Below are 19,775 nucleotides of genomic sequence, written 5' to 3'. Positions count from 1 at the left end.
CACCAATCGGAACACCCAATACAGCATTGCAAACTACAGTATCAGCAGATGGTCATAGGCTATACAGCAGCTCAACATATACATTAGAAGGGGAAAATAACTTTTTGTGAAAAGTAGTCAGTTGTGGGCGTGTGCGCTGTGGGATTCGTCAAAAGAGAAGCGTTCTGTGTGGGACTAGAATTCCAATACGAGTGGTCGTGTCCTTTAGCATTGTTGTGGGCGTTGGACGTTGACGCGATGTTGTGCATCTAAGTGGCGTGGGATGGAGCGAACACACACGTACGCATATTGCAGGGGCGTAGGCTGGAGCAGCCAAACATGCTGGAGCGGCCAAACACGTTCGGGGATGGACGAACACCAGAAAAACACGTTCGCGGCGGGAGCGGGTTAAGGTACAGTGGCGTCGGCTACAGCATGCCCGGAAAACGTCGGGACGGGCTGCTAGTTTATATATATATATATATATATATATATATATAATATATATGTGTGTGTGTGTGTGTGTGTGTGTATCAAGGCACATATATGGTGCTAGGTATAGAAATCCTATACTTACTTGCTTTTCAATATTTTGGATTCAATACTTTGTCCTGGATATTTATCTCCTTCGATATTCAGTCGTCAATATTCAGGGTGCGCAACTTCACCATCAGAGTTATCACAATTGCTGCCGCTAGTGGTTTCCACCATTACATTGTTATCACTGTCTGCTCAACAACCACTATTGCCATCATATTTACACCACCAATAACACACCAGCTGCCTTCATCATATCTTTAAACTTTTTTCACCATTAATATATGCAAGAATCCTACATTCTGCCATCATTATTTCCACCACCACCACTCCCAATCATAAACACACTAGTCCCACAACTTTCACCATCACCAACAATACTAAATCATTGACCTTATAAAATAGCTCCATCCCCATCATCCAAACTAATGCAGTCACTATATAAACACCAGCTGCACATTTTTCATATCACATCATCTACACCATCCATTATAAACCAACTACTGTCACCATCATTTCCAACATCCTTGCTACAATGTATCTACTAGTAAGTCAGCAGTGCCTGCATATTCATACCAGCTGCTATAATCATCACCCACACCACATGCCATGTTATTATCAACAATCTATATGTAAAGGCAACCCTTTATAAAATCATTGATATCATGAAGTCCACCATCAAGGCTCATGTAACCACTAGCCACATCATCAACTCCAAGAAAGTCAGCATTTCCAATAACATGATCACTTTCAAATTGGTTGCAGTTGATGCCTATCCTCCACAATGGTCATTTCAACGGCTGCACACACTGGACCTGAATACCAATGGCTCGATTAATTCCGACCCGCTCGTAAACCCCTGTTTATGCATGGGTCAGAATTAAGAGTTTACTTTTATTTAACAGATCAGATAATTATCGGATATGTTAAAAAATACAATCTCTGTTAAATTTTGGCAGGTGAAATCTGCAGAAATGAACAGCGGAAAAACATACAGGTTTCAGGTGCTATTTATTGTACCTAATAAATAAAATATCGTGTAGTATCATTCATTATAAGTTGTGATAACTAGCACCTATACTAGTAATCAGCCCTATAGCGTTTTCTCTGTTGAGTGCTGTTTATCTGGTAGCAAGCACACAAAAAATGTAAGACCCTTCATTAGAATGGATTACCTTCTAAATTCGTATTTGATTTTTATATTGAACCCCATCATAGTTTTTGTCAGAAATATTTTAATACCAGGTGTTTTTGAGTAGAGTCCTATAGACTTCTTACCAGCCCCCAAACTCTGGGCCTACTTTAAAGTTTGACACATGAGGAACATCCACCAAAAAACAGCTGATGTCCCATTCACCCTATTCGGAGTACATAGACTTAAGACTTCTATTCCTTCTAATGTGGAGAGTGTCAAGCAACATTGATTTCTCCAGAGGTCCTGTGAAAAAGCATATCCTGTTAAAAAGGAAGTGGGGCGTATGTGTACACATTATACTGCATTTCACATTCAAGTTTCTTTCGCTGCTTGCAGGTTGTAGCCCAAGGTATAAAAATAGTACCACATTTGTAATACACAGACTTCAGGCGACCTATGTTCTTATAATTTAAACACATGGGACGAGATGTATGTACGGTATGCCTTGCAATTACCAAATAGAGAATTTTTTAGATATGGGGATCGCAAACGCTCATGTACGAATGTGTGTCTAGCACAGTTTGCAATTCCCAGTGGTTCGCAAATACACCTACCTCATTAATATTCATGATGTAGGTCTCGGTTAGGGACCCAATGGGAATCACAAAAATCACAGGGAAGGGGCCTGCAAGGGTCAGCACACCACCATATCAATGATTGCTTTTCAATAAAGCAATTTGTTTTTTAAAATGCTGCCCGTTTTCCTTGAAAAAAACAGGATGCATTTCAAAAAGAAAAATGAAAAGTTTTCTTTTCTTTTTTTAAGACTAGGGAGTGGTCTGTAGGACTACTGCCTGCTGTTAAACATTTGTTTTACAAACATTCATAAAGGGTAATGGGTCCCTTGGGGACCCCATGCCATTTGAGAATGGGCTACCACCTACTTGAAGTAGGTGGCAAAATGCAAATTTTTTGTTACCGCATTTCAGTTGCAAAACATTCACACATTCCACTGCAATTCCGTAATAGGTTACCGGATCATAAATTGGACCTTTGTTCATTGAAAAAGGCCTTTTTTCATTCACAAATGGCTCGATTCTGCTAATTGGGACATTTGCAAACTAAATAAAACGATGTACATCTGGTCCATGATCATCAGTGCACTTGCTGCTGCTGGTAAGGCCACAAGAACTGAATGTTTCATTCCATTTATTTGTAAACAGATTAAATACATAAGCCTTCAGCAAAAGAAAATAGGGAAGTGCAAAGGACTTGGTACTGAAGTATCTGATGCCACGTTCTTTCAGATAAACTCAAACTGTAGACTGGTAAAAACGTGTTTGCAATCTAAACAAAAAAGAAGGAAAGACAGCATAAAGATTCAGCGCAGTGTGATGTCAAGGCAGTGGCACGCGACATTCCATTCTGTTGGGGTAGGGTAACACCGCCAAAGCACTATTTCGCAGTCACTGAATGGCATGAATCTGGACTTTGCTCCATTGGCAGTAACACCCTCGTCCTGATGGTTCTCTCTTCTCCAGCATGTAGATTCTACTGGGTTTAGAAAAATCAATGCATGGGCTTTGGCTCCTAGCATGGGTCACACGTCAGAGGTCCGAATGTTTGTGTCATCCATACTTATCATGTAGGGTGTCTCTCTTCCACGCTGGGGCTCGGACACATGTCTCAGGCGTGTCCCCAGGGCTTTCACATCATCTGGGACTTTGGCCAGAGTCGCAGAGCACCTTGAGTGCTCAAGACCGGCTTTCGCAGCCGGGTCCTTTTTTTCTGCTTGAGGCACGGGTGTCCAAGGTTGCCAAGACATGGCCTCGGATGGGCCTTTGATGACACTCTTTTTTTCCTCCGGCTTTTTGGCTGTGGAGATTGATGGGTTTGAGGCACTTGGGCGATTTGAGCTTCCCCGTCTGTTCAAAGAGAGTGATCTGCTGAAGGGCGCAAACTCCTGCAAAAAAAGGAGATGAAATTAAATACATTTGGAATGAACTATCTCAAACAGCAATATTTCCCTTTGACCCCTAGGAAACAGGTGGAATCTTTAATGTTGATTTTTTTCATATAGTACACAATGCATAACCTTGCTACTATAAGAAACTTAATAACGTCACCAACCAGAGCTGGGGTATGCCATTGCTGGCCCAGACTTTGGTATGGTGAACAGAATAATAGCTACATTGATACCATGGGATTGTGCCAAGTGCATATGACTAGGAGATTACAAACATTCAGCAGCTGCAGGCGACATGGTCAGAGTGAGATGATTACAGTAATACAGCAGTTAAAGGCAAGTCCACATTAGAATTAACCACTTTCAATTATTGCAAGCGGGCACATATTGTTTTACAGGATAGAACCACCAGGGGTTGGTATGAGGGAAGCATGTTTTGTTAATTTGTGCCTGAAAAGCATGAGGGATGGAGCATTGCAGGGGCTTAAAGAAGGGTGACAGAGAGGTGGGGTGGCACTACTGCGGATCTCTTGCCGCCCCACAATTTGTTTCTGTTTTTAGTGTTTTAAGTAGGTTGTCTCCTGTGGAGTGGTATGTTTAGTAGTTTTTTTTCATATGTGCTCCTGGTGAATCTAGGGGAAGTGGATTATTTTCTACTCCTGTAGCCAGTTGCAATGTTTTGTTGGGGTGCCATAACTTGGCATTTTGTTTGCCAGAAGATTAAAAGACGAACCGCATTGTTGGCTTTTTGCAGTCTTTTGGTATGCAGGAGTCCAGCATATAAGGTGTTGTCATAGTTGCAGTGAGAGTTGACCAATGTTCTAAACACTATTGTATGGACAGAATTGTGAAGGAGTAGTAATGAACATATTTGCCCATCTTCAAAAATATAGAATGTGCCTTTAACCCTGCGCAGATTGACTTGTTCCAACTCTATAAAATATAATAAAGGCTTAAATCTGTAACTTTTGAATGTCAAACTCAAATTTAAGTTTGTAGGTAATGTGGGCTGAAAAGAGAGGTGGGTAAGTCAATACACTGGTTATACCCTCCCTTACAACATCACCTATACCATGCAAAATCATAGTTTTTATAGCAACACTAAGGACAGCTCAATTAAGATGTTTTTTCAGAACACAGTATAATCACGCGATACAGTTAATTTAGTATGGCTTGTGGGGTGACATTACTGTGTACGGAGGTGCACGGCTTATAGTAATTTGAAGGTGCTGTGTTAACCTCTTCGAGGCTCATGAGAGCCACGGCGCTCCGGTGCTCATGACGAGCTCAGCTCGTCACGAGCCGTGGAACACTCAGGTGCGGGGAGAATTCCCCTCCTGTGCTGAGCGTTCCACAGGAGGTAATACACCTGTGACGAGCTGAGCTCGTCATGAGCACCGTAGCGCCGTAGCTCATGACGAGCTCAGCTCGTCATGAGCATGGGGGCGCTGTGCGCGCCCCTTCTCCCCCAGCACAGCGGGGGATTAACCCCCGCAGCGAAGGGGTTAAGTTAAAATTTAAATTATAAGTAACACTGTGTGCATAGGTGCATGAAAGAGTAATGTGAAGGTGGTGTGTATGTTCTAAATGTAACTTTTAGGTATAACTTTAGACTTTCTACTGTTTGTGTAGTTTAAGTATGGCTTGCATGGAAAGAATAAATAAAGTTTTCCTAACTGCAACTTATCTGTAACCTTTGATTTTTACATGGAATGTAAATGGTTTTTAGGTTATTAATGATTTTTTTTCTTCAAATTGTAGTACTGAGTGTTATTTCTTAAGGTATAGTCAATTGGAGTGTCGTACTGTTAAATGAGGGAGAGTGTCGTACAGACCATACAGACTAATAGCGTAGAGTGGAGTGTAGAAGAGTGGCTTGCCGTAAAGTGGAATAGCAGATACTGGAGTGTCGTAGGGTGGAGGGCAATACATAGAAATAGTGTACGGTGTAGTGAAGTACAGTGGAGCGGCATATTCGTAGAGTAGAGTTTCAAAGATTGGAGTGGCATATAGTTGAATAGCATAGAGTGCAGTGACGTACAGCGGAATAGCTTATAGTGGAGTTGCGTACAGTGGAGTGGTGTACACTGCGGTGTCGCACACTGTAATAGAGTAGAGTTGAATGGTGTGTACTGCACTGCCATAAACTGTGGTGAGTTCCAGATATAGTTGAAATTTTGAAAGACTGTATATAATGGTGGGTAGAGCAACACAAGAAAGTGATACGCACTGCATTGCATTTCTGTACATGTACCAAGCAATGCAGGGCGATATATGGATGCTTTGTGTAGTTTTGTAAATGCTACATAAGTATTGTGTTGCCTTTGCGACACTATGCATAGCACAAGGGTATCACAATAAAATCCCCAAATTGTCCCCTAGTGATATGTTGTGCCACGGTGCACCTCGGTAAGTTAGTGGCATAGGGCGGTACATACCGATAACAATCCATTGAATAATAAACGCCTACCTTTACAAAGTTAAAGGGTAGCCATAACCCTCTTAGTAGACTTATGGATTGATGTGGCTTAGGGCCTTAAACATAGGTAAGTAGTAGGTTTTATTGTTGTGGAAATAGATATGGATTTAAAAAAAAAATCTATATATTTTTGTAACCAATTTATGCAGTACCGTGGTAGTACCTAGAATGCCAGTGTTTTTTGTCACAAAATGTTCCTTTGTTTTGTAATTTTTTTTAAGTAATGTGGAAATGTTAGGTATTACTGCAGTATTGTGTAGACTTTTTGACATAATTAAATATGTAAACATTGGAAGACACTAGTACACTATATTTGTGAAAAAGTGTTTGTTACAGTGTTTTACCATTTTTATGCACTTTTTTATTTTAATATTTTTAAGGTACCGCAGAACTACATAGGTAGTACCTAGGGAGTGCCTCAGTACTACATAGTAGCAGTCTCTGGTGTGGTTGAATAGTACAATTGGACTTTCCCTGACCTGCTGCAAGGGGAAGAGAAGGATGTCTCAGTAGAGGCAGTCACGGGTGCCCCTGACCTGAAACCTGCACAACTGGCTGAATATAAATGTTTGTTCACTTTGCTCAGCTTTTCTCACTAACTTAATGACCGAAAACCACACGCTGCCTATAACACAGACACAGTGATAATCTGCCTATGAAGAGCAAGACATACAGAATGTCAGGGGAGATCCAGAAATGCCTAAAGGCAGAGGTGACAGATATGCTGGAGATTGGTGTTAAAAGGCACTCTTGCAGTTCATGGGTCTGTCCAATTGTACTGATCATGGTGTCCAATGTCCATTGTAACGCCCAAGCTGATGAACAAGTTTAGTGTAGCAAAGCGCCTTTTTAGTTTTGATCTGATGACTTCTGGCACATTGCATTGACACCAACTGAAAATATGAAGAGTGTCAGTTTAAAGGTACGCCTGCATGAACTATGAAATGCAGGCATAATCTTCTCATCGCTCATCAGATAGGTTTTGTGGACCATTTCTGAATGGCGTACATGTTCAACTGTCCACAATAACACCATATGGATCACTTGGAAAATGTGTTTAGTTTTTAAGGCAGCACAGTGACCATGAAGGAAAACAAGAGACAAGTCTGTGACCTCTCAGTTGCCTACCTTGGGCATATGGTAGGTGATGGGTAGCCCTGCTGGTGAAATTCAAACCAGTGAGGAACTACGCGGTGACCCATGTGAAAGACACCTTGGGATTCACATAGTTGAATCTTTATGGTAACAATGGAAATCATAAACACCCCTTTGACAGGCCCGATCCCCAAGAAACAACTAAAAAAGTCATCAGGACTTTTTATGATCTGAAGGTTGCACTTTGCCATACCCCTGTTCCAAAAGCTCCTATAATGCTACCATACTGATGCATCTGGCTATATCCACACACCTAGATCTCTCTCTGAACTTGTGCTATTCACCTGAATTGCCAGCTATGTACAGCCTCTGAGATCAGTGTTTAGTATTCTTGCAACCATCTTCATCCTGATACTGCATCAACCTAGTCTGACTTTCTCTGCTTGCAGACTTTTTTCTATTTTATGTGTGCTTTGCACATTAATTGTGAAAGGAGTTCCCCATACCTATCTTGCTCCAGTAGTTCCTCTATACACTGATATGTGATGGAATAGGTTCTCTGTTCATGTTTCCTGATGCTTTTTGACCTTTGTCCTATATTCCAGACTTCCTTGTTCTATCTACATATGGTCGGTCCACTTCTAGTTTGCATTGCAGAGTCTTTCATCCAGGGCCATTCTGGCCGTAGTGGGCATCGAGCAAGTCGCCAGGAGGCTGGAAGGGTGGGGGCTGGTTTTGCAGCATTGGTGGCTGGTTTAGTAGCAGTGCTGCAAAATCGGCCCCCAGTAACAAAAGCAGAAGTGCTTCACTCTTGCACCTCCCCCTTCCCTCCTACCCCCCAAGACGTTGGTCTGACAAAATTACCTTTGGGGTCCAGTCCCATCATGCTTTACCCTGTGTTCCAAAGTCACTTTTGTCTATTTGTATACTAATAATTTATGCTCAGCATTTTCTTCCCTGCATGCTCAGTTAGTTAGGTTGGTTTGCTTGCTCTTTATATTTTCAGTGATGCCTTCCCAATACCATACGTTTTAGAATCCAGTACCACCTTCCCGAGTCCTGTTTCTATGTCACTAATGTTCAACATATGCACAAAAGCACACCAAAACACTGCCACTTTTATCCTCAGTCAGTAATTCAGCAAAAAAAAAACAATTTTCGAAGTTCCATTGGCAATTTCCAATAAATGATCCATAGAAGATGATGTATCAGGTCATACTGTTTTATTCCAATCATAGACACAAGCACGGTAGGCGACGCGCGTTTCGTCCTCCTGGATTTTCTCAAGGCTTTTCTCAATATCCAAAAAGGCAGTCCTTCTTAATGTTTTACGTAAATAGTTTGCAAGAAATGTAGCTCGCTGAGTAAATTCTGTCTGTGAGTCTCTTGATTCAAAAGCCAAATGTTATTTAAAATGGGGTAACCTTAATACCGTTTGTTCAAAATAAAGCGTTGTTCAAGTTCCAAAGACCACGTGTTGTCCACACAACGACTCTATCCATGTACATCATCTTCTGTGGATCATTTATTGGAAATTGTCAATGGAACTTCAAAAATTGTTTTGGTTTCACTGAATTACTGACTGAGGATAAAAGTGACAGTGTTTTGGTGTGCTTTGGCGCATACATTGAACATTTTGTACTATACTGCATTGTGCAGTTCTAGTGGACTTATACCCAAGGTGGGTGGATATTTTATCACCACGGAAGCACCTTTTGAAAAGAAGATGTTATGAAATGGTCGTTTGAATACGAAGAACTCACATACAGATGTGCAGATCTGAAAGCATATCCATCAATTGAATATATGTGATTCTACGTCACTTATATTGCCCCCTTTGCTATTTCTTAGAATTCAGCCCTACTTGTCCGGAACCTTTTTTCTGTATTATATTCCCCTTGTATTGTTTCCTAGGTCCTCTCTGCTGATCAAAACTTGTCACTACCAGAAGGTGCCATTGTGTTCTGAGAAATGTTGTTACTTGCACAGAGACTCGCTTAGAGCACTTCTCATATAAGGTCTTCTGGGTATCTCCTAAGACTCAGTGAAAAATAAATATTCCATGCCTTATTGTGATCTCTTTCTAGTTGAAGACAGATCATTTTTCCTAGGAGCATGCACAAAAATATAATGTCATCATGGCAGCTAGTCTTTTGTGCTTGTGTTTTCTACTCGGCTACTTTGTATGCTATTGCCATTTCTAATGTATATTGCCTCTACATATGTGTTGTCTTCCTATTTTTAATTGTACAGGTGTTTCCCAGTTCCCGTGCACCCTTTAGATCCCAATCCACACCATCCTTCTCCTGAATTCTGCCCTGTTCTTTGCCTTCCAGGTCTCATTTACTCCCTTGTATATGCTGTACACCACCAGTGAATTACCCCAAGTCATACACGTATTCATCGCAGTCCTACTTCTAGCTTTTTGTCATTCCTGCTAAAGTTTGGTAATCAACAAAAGAAGGAATACAAGAGGACGTCCCTATTTAAGTTGTCTCTGAGATGGGAGGCATTAATATATCTCTATATATCTTTACGGGTATATTAATTCTGTTAAAGTTGCAACACGATGCCTGTGAGAGAGCGGAAATCAAGAAAAAAATAGAAGTGCACCATATTTACAAGCACGTTGTATTAGTTTAGTAAACATTATATAAGAGTGTCGAATCATTAGAGTGAAAATACATACGAGTGTTTAATTTAAATAGAATACTTATATCAAGTGTGAAGAACTAATGTAGATGTTTGTAGAGATGTTAGAATGATGTTGAAATCCCATGTTATGTGGCTGTTGTAGGGGAAAATGTAATTCTGCTAAACGTAGAAATGTGTAGGCCACATGGCAGTTCACATAGAGTACAAGATGCTGTTACACTCTTACACGATGGTGGATTTTGATGTTATTGTAATTCAAAGTATTATTGATCATGGAACTGAAAAATATGTTTTATAGAAGTGTTTCATATAATCATTGTGTGTAATAAGTTAGAATACTGTTTAAACTAAGAAATTAAATGTTTTGCAGAGTGCACAGGCCTGTTCATGTAATCCTAATAGGCCTGAATAGACAAAGTCGTTTCTTTTGATCTGTATGTGCTCGTTAGAGAAAGGTCGTGCTAGGCACAATTTGTAGAGTTTGCTCGATGGTTTACGACTTGAAGATATGGTGGAGGCCGGAATTTGGGGCCCACAGTACAAGTGTCTGTTTGCAGGTGCGAGGAGGTTCCAATCAAGAGAGTGATGAATAGACTTTTGTTCAAGAGAGCCAGGCACAGGCCTGGAGGAGGCTTCAGGAATTTCCTGGGGGGTACCGTCTTGCCGGAGAGGAGCCTGGGAAGCAAGGTCAACGCTAACGATGGGCCCAGAGGAGTATCAGCATGGAAAATACCAGAACCAACACCACGTGAGGGGCGTCTCTAAAGGGCGTTTCCATTGTAAATGTGATTTTGTATTAGGGACAGCACCCCTGGGTGGAGTTAAGGCAGATGGTCTGAGGAACCTAAGAGAGCGGATGGGTAGGCAGATAGGGAACTGCGAGACATCGTTTTTGCAACAAAGACTAAGGGAAGTGTGTGATCTTCTTTGGAAGTCACCACTGCTGACACCTTTTTAGGTTAAAATCTTGCTAAGTAGGGATGTCACTTAGTCTAGTGTAGGGACAGTCTAACCTGATTTTCTTCCTTTCTGTAAATGACTCATAAGCTACAGCTTGTGTCTATTCTTGCTACTTTGATGATTTTTGAATTGGTTTTGGTAATATTCTTCTGCCGACTAAGAGCATTTAGAAAATGTATGTTTGTATTGATACCCGTATATCTTTTGAACCTTATATTGAGATGTTTGTATCTTCAGTTAAGTTTGGCTTTGTAATAAACTTTTAAACTCATTAAGAGCAAGTGGTTCTTTAGAGTGGTGTAAGTCATTAACTGATTGACCTAGTAGTGGATTGCCTTTTACTCTATGACAGGTACCAACGGTTCAGTCGACCGGAGTTGGGATCTAGATCTATAACAATAGACCAGAAATCCCGCGTTAACAGTTGGTAGCAGAGGATGGTTACCTTCTTGAGGAAGGTGATCTAGACTAGGTTAAGTTTACCCCAAGGTCCCTAGAGATCGAGAGGTGGCCTGCCAAAGAGGGTGCTGACGGCGCGAGAGAAAAGCAGCAGAATCGGACGAGAGTGAGTATAACAAGGGTCATGCGTGGACAGATTGCGGTGTTTGGTGTTGTATCTGTATTGTAATGTCATGCGGAGTTGAATGCCTGTAGTGTGAATGAGAGAGGGTTGTGAGCGCGCGCAACCTGGCAGACTGGTAAACTGGTAACCTGGGAAACGGGGGAACCGGTGAACTGGTGAAAATCTTAAGTTCGGGGAAGAGCTTAAGTGGTTCGGGTGTATCGAACATCCAGAGTAGTTGTCGACCAGAGAAAAGGGGGTCATGAGGTACCATTGATCGCCCGCAGGACCGAGATAGGGGGAATGCAAGAGTGAGTGTGTGGGTAATGGACGCAGGTCGAAAGTTACCGTGTGCAAGTAACCTATCAGAGAAGGCGATTGCCTGGACCAACGGAAAGACATTTCGTCAGTTAAGGTGACAATTACAGTTAGACTGTGGACGTACAGTCAAGGAAAGTGATCGCTTGGTCGGAAGTAATCATTTTTCAGAGTATGAATGGGACGCATGCATGACCGGGAGACGAGCGCAGAAAGGAGGGGAACTGCTGCGAAAGGGGGACGAGTGACGTCAGCGAGAGCCGCGCTGAGATAGGCCGGTTGGTGTGAAGCCGCGCTGTGATAGGGCGGTTGGTGTGACGTCAGCAAAGAGCCGCGCAGTGATAGGCCAGTTAGCGAAAACCGCGCTGGGATTGGTGGATTGTCATCAGGAAGTAAACAAACGCGGAGAAAATAGAAATTTTGTAAATTTTGAACATGAAGTGTTTTAAATGTTTGAGAGGGATTTTTAAGAGAAAGAGAAGAGAATCTTATTACGGGGAAGAGGCACCGCCGGAGGGTACACCAGCTCACTATATGGCAACGAATGTTGAGTTACATACTATACTGTGGCTGGATGCTTGGAGTAAGATTACAGAGGGGAATGAGGAACTGACTTTTCCGAAATACGGAACGTTTAGACTAGAAGTGTTACATCAGTTGAAAGCAGTTATGTCCTCATTGAGACCTTTGCCTAGACCAACACAGTTTGAGGCGCTTAATGCATGGATTAGGGTGGCGCACGACAGGAGTCAGAACAGACGCCAAGAAAGGGTACGGCGATCAGTAAGGGCAGTGCAGGATGCCAAATGGGATGCGGAGGCTAAGAGATGGAGGGTACAGACGATTGAAGTGGATACGTTGTACCCAGTGAGAGAGGTTACAGGAGAAAAGAGACCAATAGAAGAGGATGATGAGAGCGAGTCGGAGGATAACCTAATAAATAGGTTGTTGATAGATAAACCGCCTCCGGACTATAGGGAGACAGAAGGTACGGAGCTCCCAAAGGAAGACAGGGTGGACATGGAAGGAAATAGGCCATTCCCTATAACGAATTGGGTGCCTACCAAAGGTGAGGAGATACCTCAACATAGCCCTGGACAAGGAGTAGTCGGAAGGATTGTGGTGAGGAAGATGCCAGCAACAGAGAGGGTTGAGTCTTATGAATTGCCTGATGCTCTTCAAGTACCCGTTACCATAGGTCCTATAGTGTCGGTTTATCACCCAGAGAAAGGGAGAGGGGAAGAACAGGTACGGCTAGAGAGAGAGAGAGTTGAGATGGAAAGAAGGAATAACACGACAAATGCCTGGAGGCAATTGCCGGGACCGATAACGTGGAACACCCCATTGGATTCAGCAGTGGGTCCCGTAACAGAACAGGGGGGTCAGAGAGGACCGATGGACCTGAGGGGACCACGGCCGAAATCCTATAAAGAGTTGAGGGCTGACTTGAGGGAATGGGATGGGTCCACAGGAGTACCGAGCAACAGGTCAAGAGCAGAAGCAGAATGGGGAAGTCGAGGCAATGAATATTATCTCACTGCGGGGCTAGCGAAAGCAGTCAGGAGTGGGACGGTAAAAGTCAGGAGAATAGAGGAGTCACACGTCATACTGACAGAGGGAATGGGCAGGAGCAGAAAAGCAGAAGTACGGAGTGTGGAGAGACACCTCGTCCCATCCAAAGTGGGGGAGACCAAAGGACCCAAGAATACAGAGATAGGTTTAGGTGCACTCACCATGCACCTAATGATAACGTACAGCACTGGAATCGTGGGAACACGGGGAACAGTGAAGGATCTTGCCATGCGTCGAGTGATCAGAGGTCACAGGCGAATTGTGAAGACATGGGGAATAATGGAATGTCTTACCATGCACCTAGAGAAACCATGCAGAATGAGAAATGTGGGATTATGGGAAATAGAGGAGTGTTTCATCATACACCCAGAGAGGATGGAACTGCATGGGACCTGGAGAGATGGGAGCATGGGAGGACTCCCCATAACTCGCCTGAGCCTAGACGTAGGACTCAGAGCTGTGATGGGAGAGATGTAAATAGACTCTCTAGAGATGGCATACTGAAAGCTGTAATAAAAGCCAAAAGACTCGATGTGACCAGTTTAAAATCTGACCTGGACGAGGTAATAGATGGTACAGTGCCGTTAGAAAGGATTGACATGTACGAACAAGATGAGCTGCTGTTTATAGCAAAGGACATCACTCGAAAGGCCAGAGCAACTCATGAGAAGCTGTCTGAACTGGCAGACAAGTATATGGTAGATTTGTCCAGAACCAAGGCATTACAGGGTAACCACAGGTTGCATTATTCAGATCAGGACCTAGAAGAGAGGAGGACAACTGGATTAAAAACACACATAAGGGAACTGATCACAGGAATAAGAGCATGGAGAGATCTGGACAAATGGGAAGAGAGGTGGTCGAAAAAGGGAACTGTTAGGCGGAGTGCGAATGTGATGTCTCCGGAGGGAAGGCTAATGCAGATGGAGGCATTCCCTTTGCGAGAAATAGCGAATGGGAATTATGTACACGTACCCTGGAGTAGGGGAGATTTGGCTGCATTTACAAACTCATTTCCGAAGTTAAGGGAGAATCCTGTAGAGTGGTACAAGCAGGTAGAGAGGTTCGACAAGATTTCAAAGGTATTGTGGATTGATTTGAACACCTTATTCGACAGTGTGGTCCCAGGAGACTTGTGGATAGCCTGCAAGGTTAGTGTCGAGTGGCCAACTGCAGAACCAGAAAGGGATACTCGTACTAATGGACCGTCAGAAAGTGTAATGGTAAAATATGAAAGGGTGATGACATGGCTGAAGGAGAAGGTGCCACCACAAGACATAGATTGGTTAAAAATAGACCGAACAAGACAGGAACCCAAGGAGACAGTTCATGAGTATTATGAACGATTGCTGAAAACGTTCAAACAATACAGTGGATTAGATGTAATGGATCCCAAGGATATAGGACAGTTTGTATCAAAGTTTGTTTTGGGGTTGAGACCTGAGATTTGCTTGATGATTCAGCAACATTTAATTTGTTGGCAAAACAAACCATTGGATGAGATTTTGAGATACGCAAGATATTGCAGTGATGAAATAGAGTCCAAAGCAAAGAAACTAAAGGAGAAACTGATGATGGTTTGCAGTCAGCTGGAAAGGGAGGACAGCAGCAACAGGGAACAGGGACAATGGGACGGAAATCAAACAGTCAGAATAAGGACAACGAGGAAAATCCGAGACCTAGAATAGACTTTGCTACACTGAAAAAAACGACAAAGTGTCATCAGTGTCACCAGGTGGGACATTGGAGACGCGAGTGTCCCTATAACCCTGAAAACGGAGAACTGGAAGTTCTAGAGGAGGAAGTTCAGGAAGTTCCAGTCCAAAGGGTGACAGTGACAAAGGGAAAGGTGGCCAAAGGGGGGACTTCGGCTCCACGAGCTCAGTTCCCGCAGCCACCAAAGATTACGACAGGGGGAAAGGTCTATAGACAAATGCCTTTTTTCACAGGTAAAGAAGAGTGTTACTACGTTGATCCATTGACGGGACGATGTGTAAGTAGAGAGGAGGACTGTACCCTCGGGGCAGTTCTAGAGGTGGATCAAAGAGGACCGTTTGTTGAGGCTGAAGTGGCAGGGTGTCCTACCACATTCTTGGTGGATACTGGAGCTCCTCGATCAACTTTGAGATCGGCAGTGGTTCCAGATCTACCAATGTCGGGGGAAACGATTCAGGTGGTAGGAGTTGCAAATAGGAGAATTAATAGCCCTTTGACGGAACCAGTATCAGTGAAAATAGGAAACTACACAGATGAACATCTGTTTGTGGTATGTGATTCTAGTCCTGTGTGTTTGTTAGGAAGGGACTTATTGTGCAAACTGAACTGTACAATATACTGCACACCTCAGGGAGTAGAGGTACAGACTACAGACGATGATGCTACTTTTAAAGTTACAAATTCGAGAACATGCATAGAACTGTATCCTACCCTGACTGTGGAGGACCTTCCTTGGGACTAACGAGATGCAGTGTCATCAGAGGTATGGGATTTTACTGGAGAAGAGATAGGACTGATCAAAGGAGTGGAACCAGTGAAGATTATGGTTAAACCAAATGCTGAATATCCAAGAACGCCCCAATACAAACTGACCCCGGAGACGATTGCAGGAATAAAACCTGTAATCGACTCTATGATAAAACAGGGAATACTGAAGGAAATCGTGGGAAGTCCATGCAACTCCCTGATTATGGGTTTGCAGAAACCTAGTGGGAAATTTAGAATAGTGCAAGATCTTCGAAAGATTAACAACATAGTTGTTTCATGTTGTCCAGTGGTACCGAATCCATCAGTGATATTGTTTTAGATACCATTCCAAGCTGAGTGGTTCACAGTGATAGACCTTTGTCAGGCTTTCTTTTCAATTCCATTAGATGAGGAGAGCCAGTACCTTTTTGCTTTTAAGCTGGAAAATCGTGTCCTAACATGGTGTCGTATCCCGCAAGGGTATACAGAAAGCCCATCAATTTTCAACCAGCTATTGAAAAAGAATCTTGAAAGTCTAGTACTGCCACAGAACTCGGTTCTGGTCCAGTACATAGACGATCTACTTGTTGCGTCAGAAACGGAAGAGGCTTGTAAGATAGATACTGTTGCCTTGTTGAACCATTTAGCTGAAAATGGACACAAGGTATCTCCGAACAAATTGCAGTACTGTTTGACAGAAGTACAGTACTTGGGTCATCGGATAGAAAAAGGAAAGCGCAAAGTGTCACCAGATAGGATAGAGGCGATAATGAAGATGAACGCGCCTACGACACAGAGAGAAGTTAGGATGTTCCTAGGAATGGTTGGTTATTGCCGACAGTGGATAGCTAACTTTTCACTGAAAGCAAAACCTTTACAAAAACTGACGCACAAGGAGGTGAGTGATCCGGTACCATGGGACAAGGACTGTTTGATGGCGTTTCTACAGCTGAGAGAGGACTTGTGTCGTGCTCCGGCTTTGGGGATGCCTGACTATGAAAAACCATTTTCACTTTTCTGCTGCGAAAGGGAAGGTTGTGCTTTGTCAGTTTTGGTACAGATTCATGGAAATGCCCGTAGACCAGTTGCATACTTTTCGGCTACCTTAGATCCAGTAGCCGTAGCGTTGCCCGGATGTCTCAAATCCGTTGCTGCAACAGGTGTCAGCATTGAGCAGTGTGAAAATATTGTCATGGGACACCAGTTAGTGGTGTACGTACCTCATTCTGTAGAACTGTTAATGACCAGGACCAAGACACAGCACTTGACCAGTAGTAGGCTCACGCGCTACGAGCAAGTTATACTTGCTGCGGAGAACGTGACCCTTAAGAGGTGCTCTGTTTTGAATCCCGCTACATTGATGCCACTTCCTAATGATATAGAAGGCGAGGAATGTGAAGATCATGATTGCCTTGATGTGACTGAACTATGCACGAAGCCAAGACCAGATATTGTGGATGAGCCGTTGATCGACCCTGATGAAATTTTCTTTGTTGATGGCTCATGTTTAAGAGACGATACTGGTCGGTTGAGAGCAGCTTATGCTGTTTGCACCATTACTGGAGTTGTGGAAGCCGCTTGCCTGGAAGGAGTACACTCCGCTCAGGTAGCTGACATCATTGCATTGACACGTGCTTGTTTAGCAGGAAACAAAATTAGAGTCACCATTTATACAGATAGCCAATATGGTTTCGGTGTAGTTCATGATTATGGGCAACTGTGGTCTCAGAGAGGTTACATGACCTCCTCTGGTTCGCCTATTCGAAATGGGGAATTTGTGTGACTGTTGTTAGAAGCATTACAAGGTCCAGCAGCAATTGCAATTGTCAAATGCGTAACCCACACCAAAAATACAGATTTTGTGTCACAAGGTAATAGATATGCAGACGAAGTTGCCCGCTATTGTGCGGAGCAAGGATATTCTTTCACGGAGGTGGAAGTGGGTGGGGCTCAGGAAAGGACCGAGTTAAACATGATGCTAGAAACAGTTGACACTTGGGAGGATTTAAAAAACATGCAAGAGAACGCACCTGATTCTGAGAAAAAGGCATGGGAAACAGCAGGTTGCGTGAAAAGTGAAATGGATTTTTGGGTTTCAGCAGACGGAAGGGCAGTGTTACCTGGGGAATTAGTGAGTCCAATGGCACGACAGATACATGGTCCAGTACATTTAGGAAGATATGCTATGCTGAGGGTATTCAGGCAGACCTGGTATTGCCCTAAATTCAGGATTGCAGCAGAAGCAGTGTGTAAGAGGTGTGTTACATGTCAGCAATTGAATGTAGGGAAAAGAACACCAGTTACAATCAGTCACATTGGGAGGTCTGGGGGCCTTTCAACAGAATGCAATTAGATTTTATTGAAATGCCAAGAAGCAACCGCCTCAGGTATGTTCTGATGGTTGTATGCATATTTTCCAGATGGGTCGAAGCATACCCTACACGCAGGTGCGATACAATCACAGTAGCAAAGTTGTTGCTTAGAGAGTTGATCCCGCGCTTCGGGGTGCCGACCTCCCTGGAATCAGATCGAGGAACTCATTTCAACAGTGAAGTTGTGAAGATGCTTTGCTCTGCATTGAACATTGATCAGAAGTTGCACTGTAGCTATCGACCAGAGGCTTCAGGTATTGTGGAGCAAATAAATGGCACACTCAAGTCCCGAATAGCCAAAGTATGTTCATCGACGTCCTTAAGCTGGCCTGATGCTCTGCCCTTGGTACTCATGAGTATGCGTAGCACACCAGACAGGAGGACAGGTCTCTCTCCACATGAAGTTTTAATGGGGAGGGCAATGAGACTTCCGTCTGTACCAACTACAGCTTTGTTGAATATTACAGATGACCTGATCCTGGATTACTGCAAGGGTCTGTCTGACGCCATTCATTCTGTGTCTCTTCAGGTGCAGGCGGCTGAAGTTCCATCTTCAAGAGATCTATGTCACGACTTGTGCCCAGGTGAATGGATTCTGCTGAAGAAGCACGTCCGGAAGAACTGCATAGACGTGCGTTGGAAGGGCCCCTATCAAGTTATCCTGACAACGAATACCGCTGTGAAGTGTGGAGGGTTGCCAAACTGGATTCACGCTTCCCATACTCGAAGAGTTCCAGCAACCCTAGAAGAAACAGCTCCTCTCGCAGATGAAAATCCAGCCGTAGACGGTGAACCGCTAGAGGGGATCAATCAAGCTGTGGGGGTGTCGGAAGAAGTTGGGAGCGCTACAGATCACGAAGAGGGACAGGACGGCAGTGAAACTGAAGTTGCCACAGAAGGAGAAAGTTGCTGTGAATACGGCTCAGACACAGATCAAGCCCAGAGTGATCAAGAACCGAGTGAGCGGACAAGATATAGGAGAGAGAGGCGTGGAGAAGCTAGTTGGCCAAGTGAAAGAAGAAAGAGGCCAAGCTTGAAGCCAGCTCCAGAGAAAACTCTTGCCCCTGTATCTGAAGACTCGGATTTGGACGAAAGTGCACAAGGACAGGAACAGGAAGGTCCGAGAAGATCGAGGAGGGTGCGAGTGCCTTGCAGAAGATACGCTACTCCTGAGTGGACCTACCTCGCTGCAGATGTCCAGTGTACAGAGATCCGGGAGGGTGAGGGAAGTGACCCTGACCAGTACTGACCCCATCATAACAGTGGAAATAGTGTTTTTGATACCGGGAGTGGAGGTCGAAGGGTTGCTGACACTCAATATCCCCTATCCTCCTTATCTGAGCGGAATAAGAGACCTGGTTTTAAACAGAATAGAATTTCCGATTTGTTGCCCAAGGAGGTCAATACTTGAGGAGGTTCTTCTTCGTTTGGAAATATTAGAAGCCGTGATTAGAGTCGCTGGAACACATATAATTTCGGATTGCTAAAAGACTGTGTGAAAGACTTTGTAAATAAACAAATTGAGAGATAACCTAGCGCCAAGTGGAAGAAGAAGAAACTAGGGACTTCCATTTAGTGGACGGAGAAGGGCTAGGGTTGTCTGTTGCTATAAAACACCAATACTGATCTTGCGGAAAAGATTATCAGCTTCCAGGTGTGGTTCGAAAAGAGACATTGTGCTG

General features: G+C 43.5%; 1 protein-coding gene across 1 annotated transcript in view; it reads right to left on the bottom strand.

Moving 5' to 3' along the window:
• Positions 1-2,843: 2,843 nt before the first annotated feature.
• PLEKHA2 (pleckstrin homology domain containing A2) overlaps positions 2,844-19,775 on the bottom strand; it is a 662,181-nt gene continuing 645,249 nt past the window's right edge. Inside the window, exon 13 of the mRNA XM_078666480.1 lies at positions 2,844-3,614. Within this exon, the coding sequence (XP_078522606.1) occupies positions 3,252-3,614 (363 nt within the window). The 3' untranslated portion in view covers positions 2,844-3,251. The remainder of the gene's footprint in view (positions 3,615-19,775) is intronic.

The sequence above is a fragment of the Lissotriton helveticus genome, chromosome 11 (assembly GCF_964261635.1).
Source record: "Lissotriton helveticus chromosome 11, aLisHel1.1, whole genome shotgun sequence".
NCBI classification, from domain to species: Eukaryota; Metazoa; Chordata; class Amphibia; order Caudata; family Salamandridae; genus Lissotriton; species Lissotriton helveticus.
This window is presented reverse-complemented; position numbering and strand designations above follow the sequence as displayed.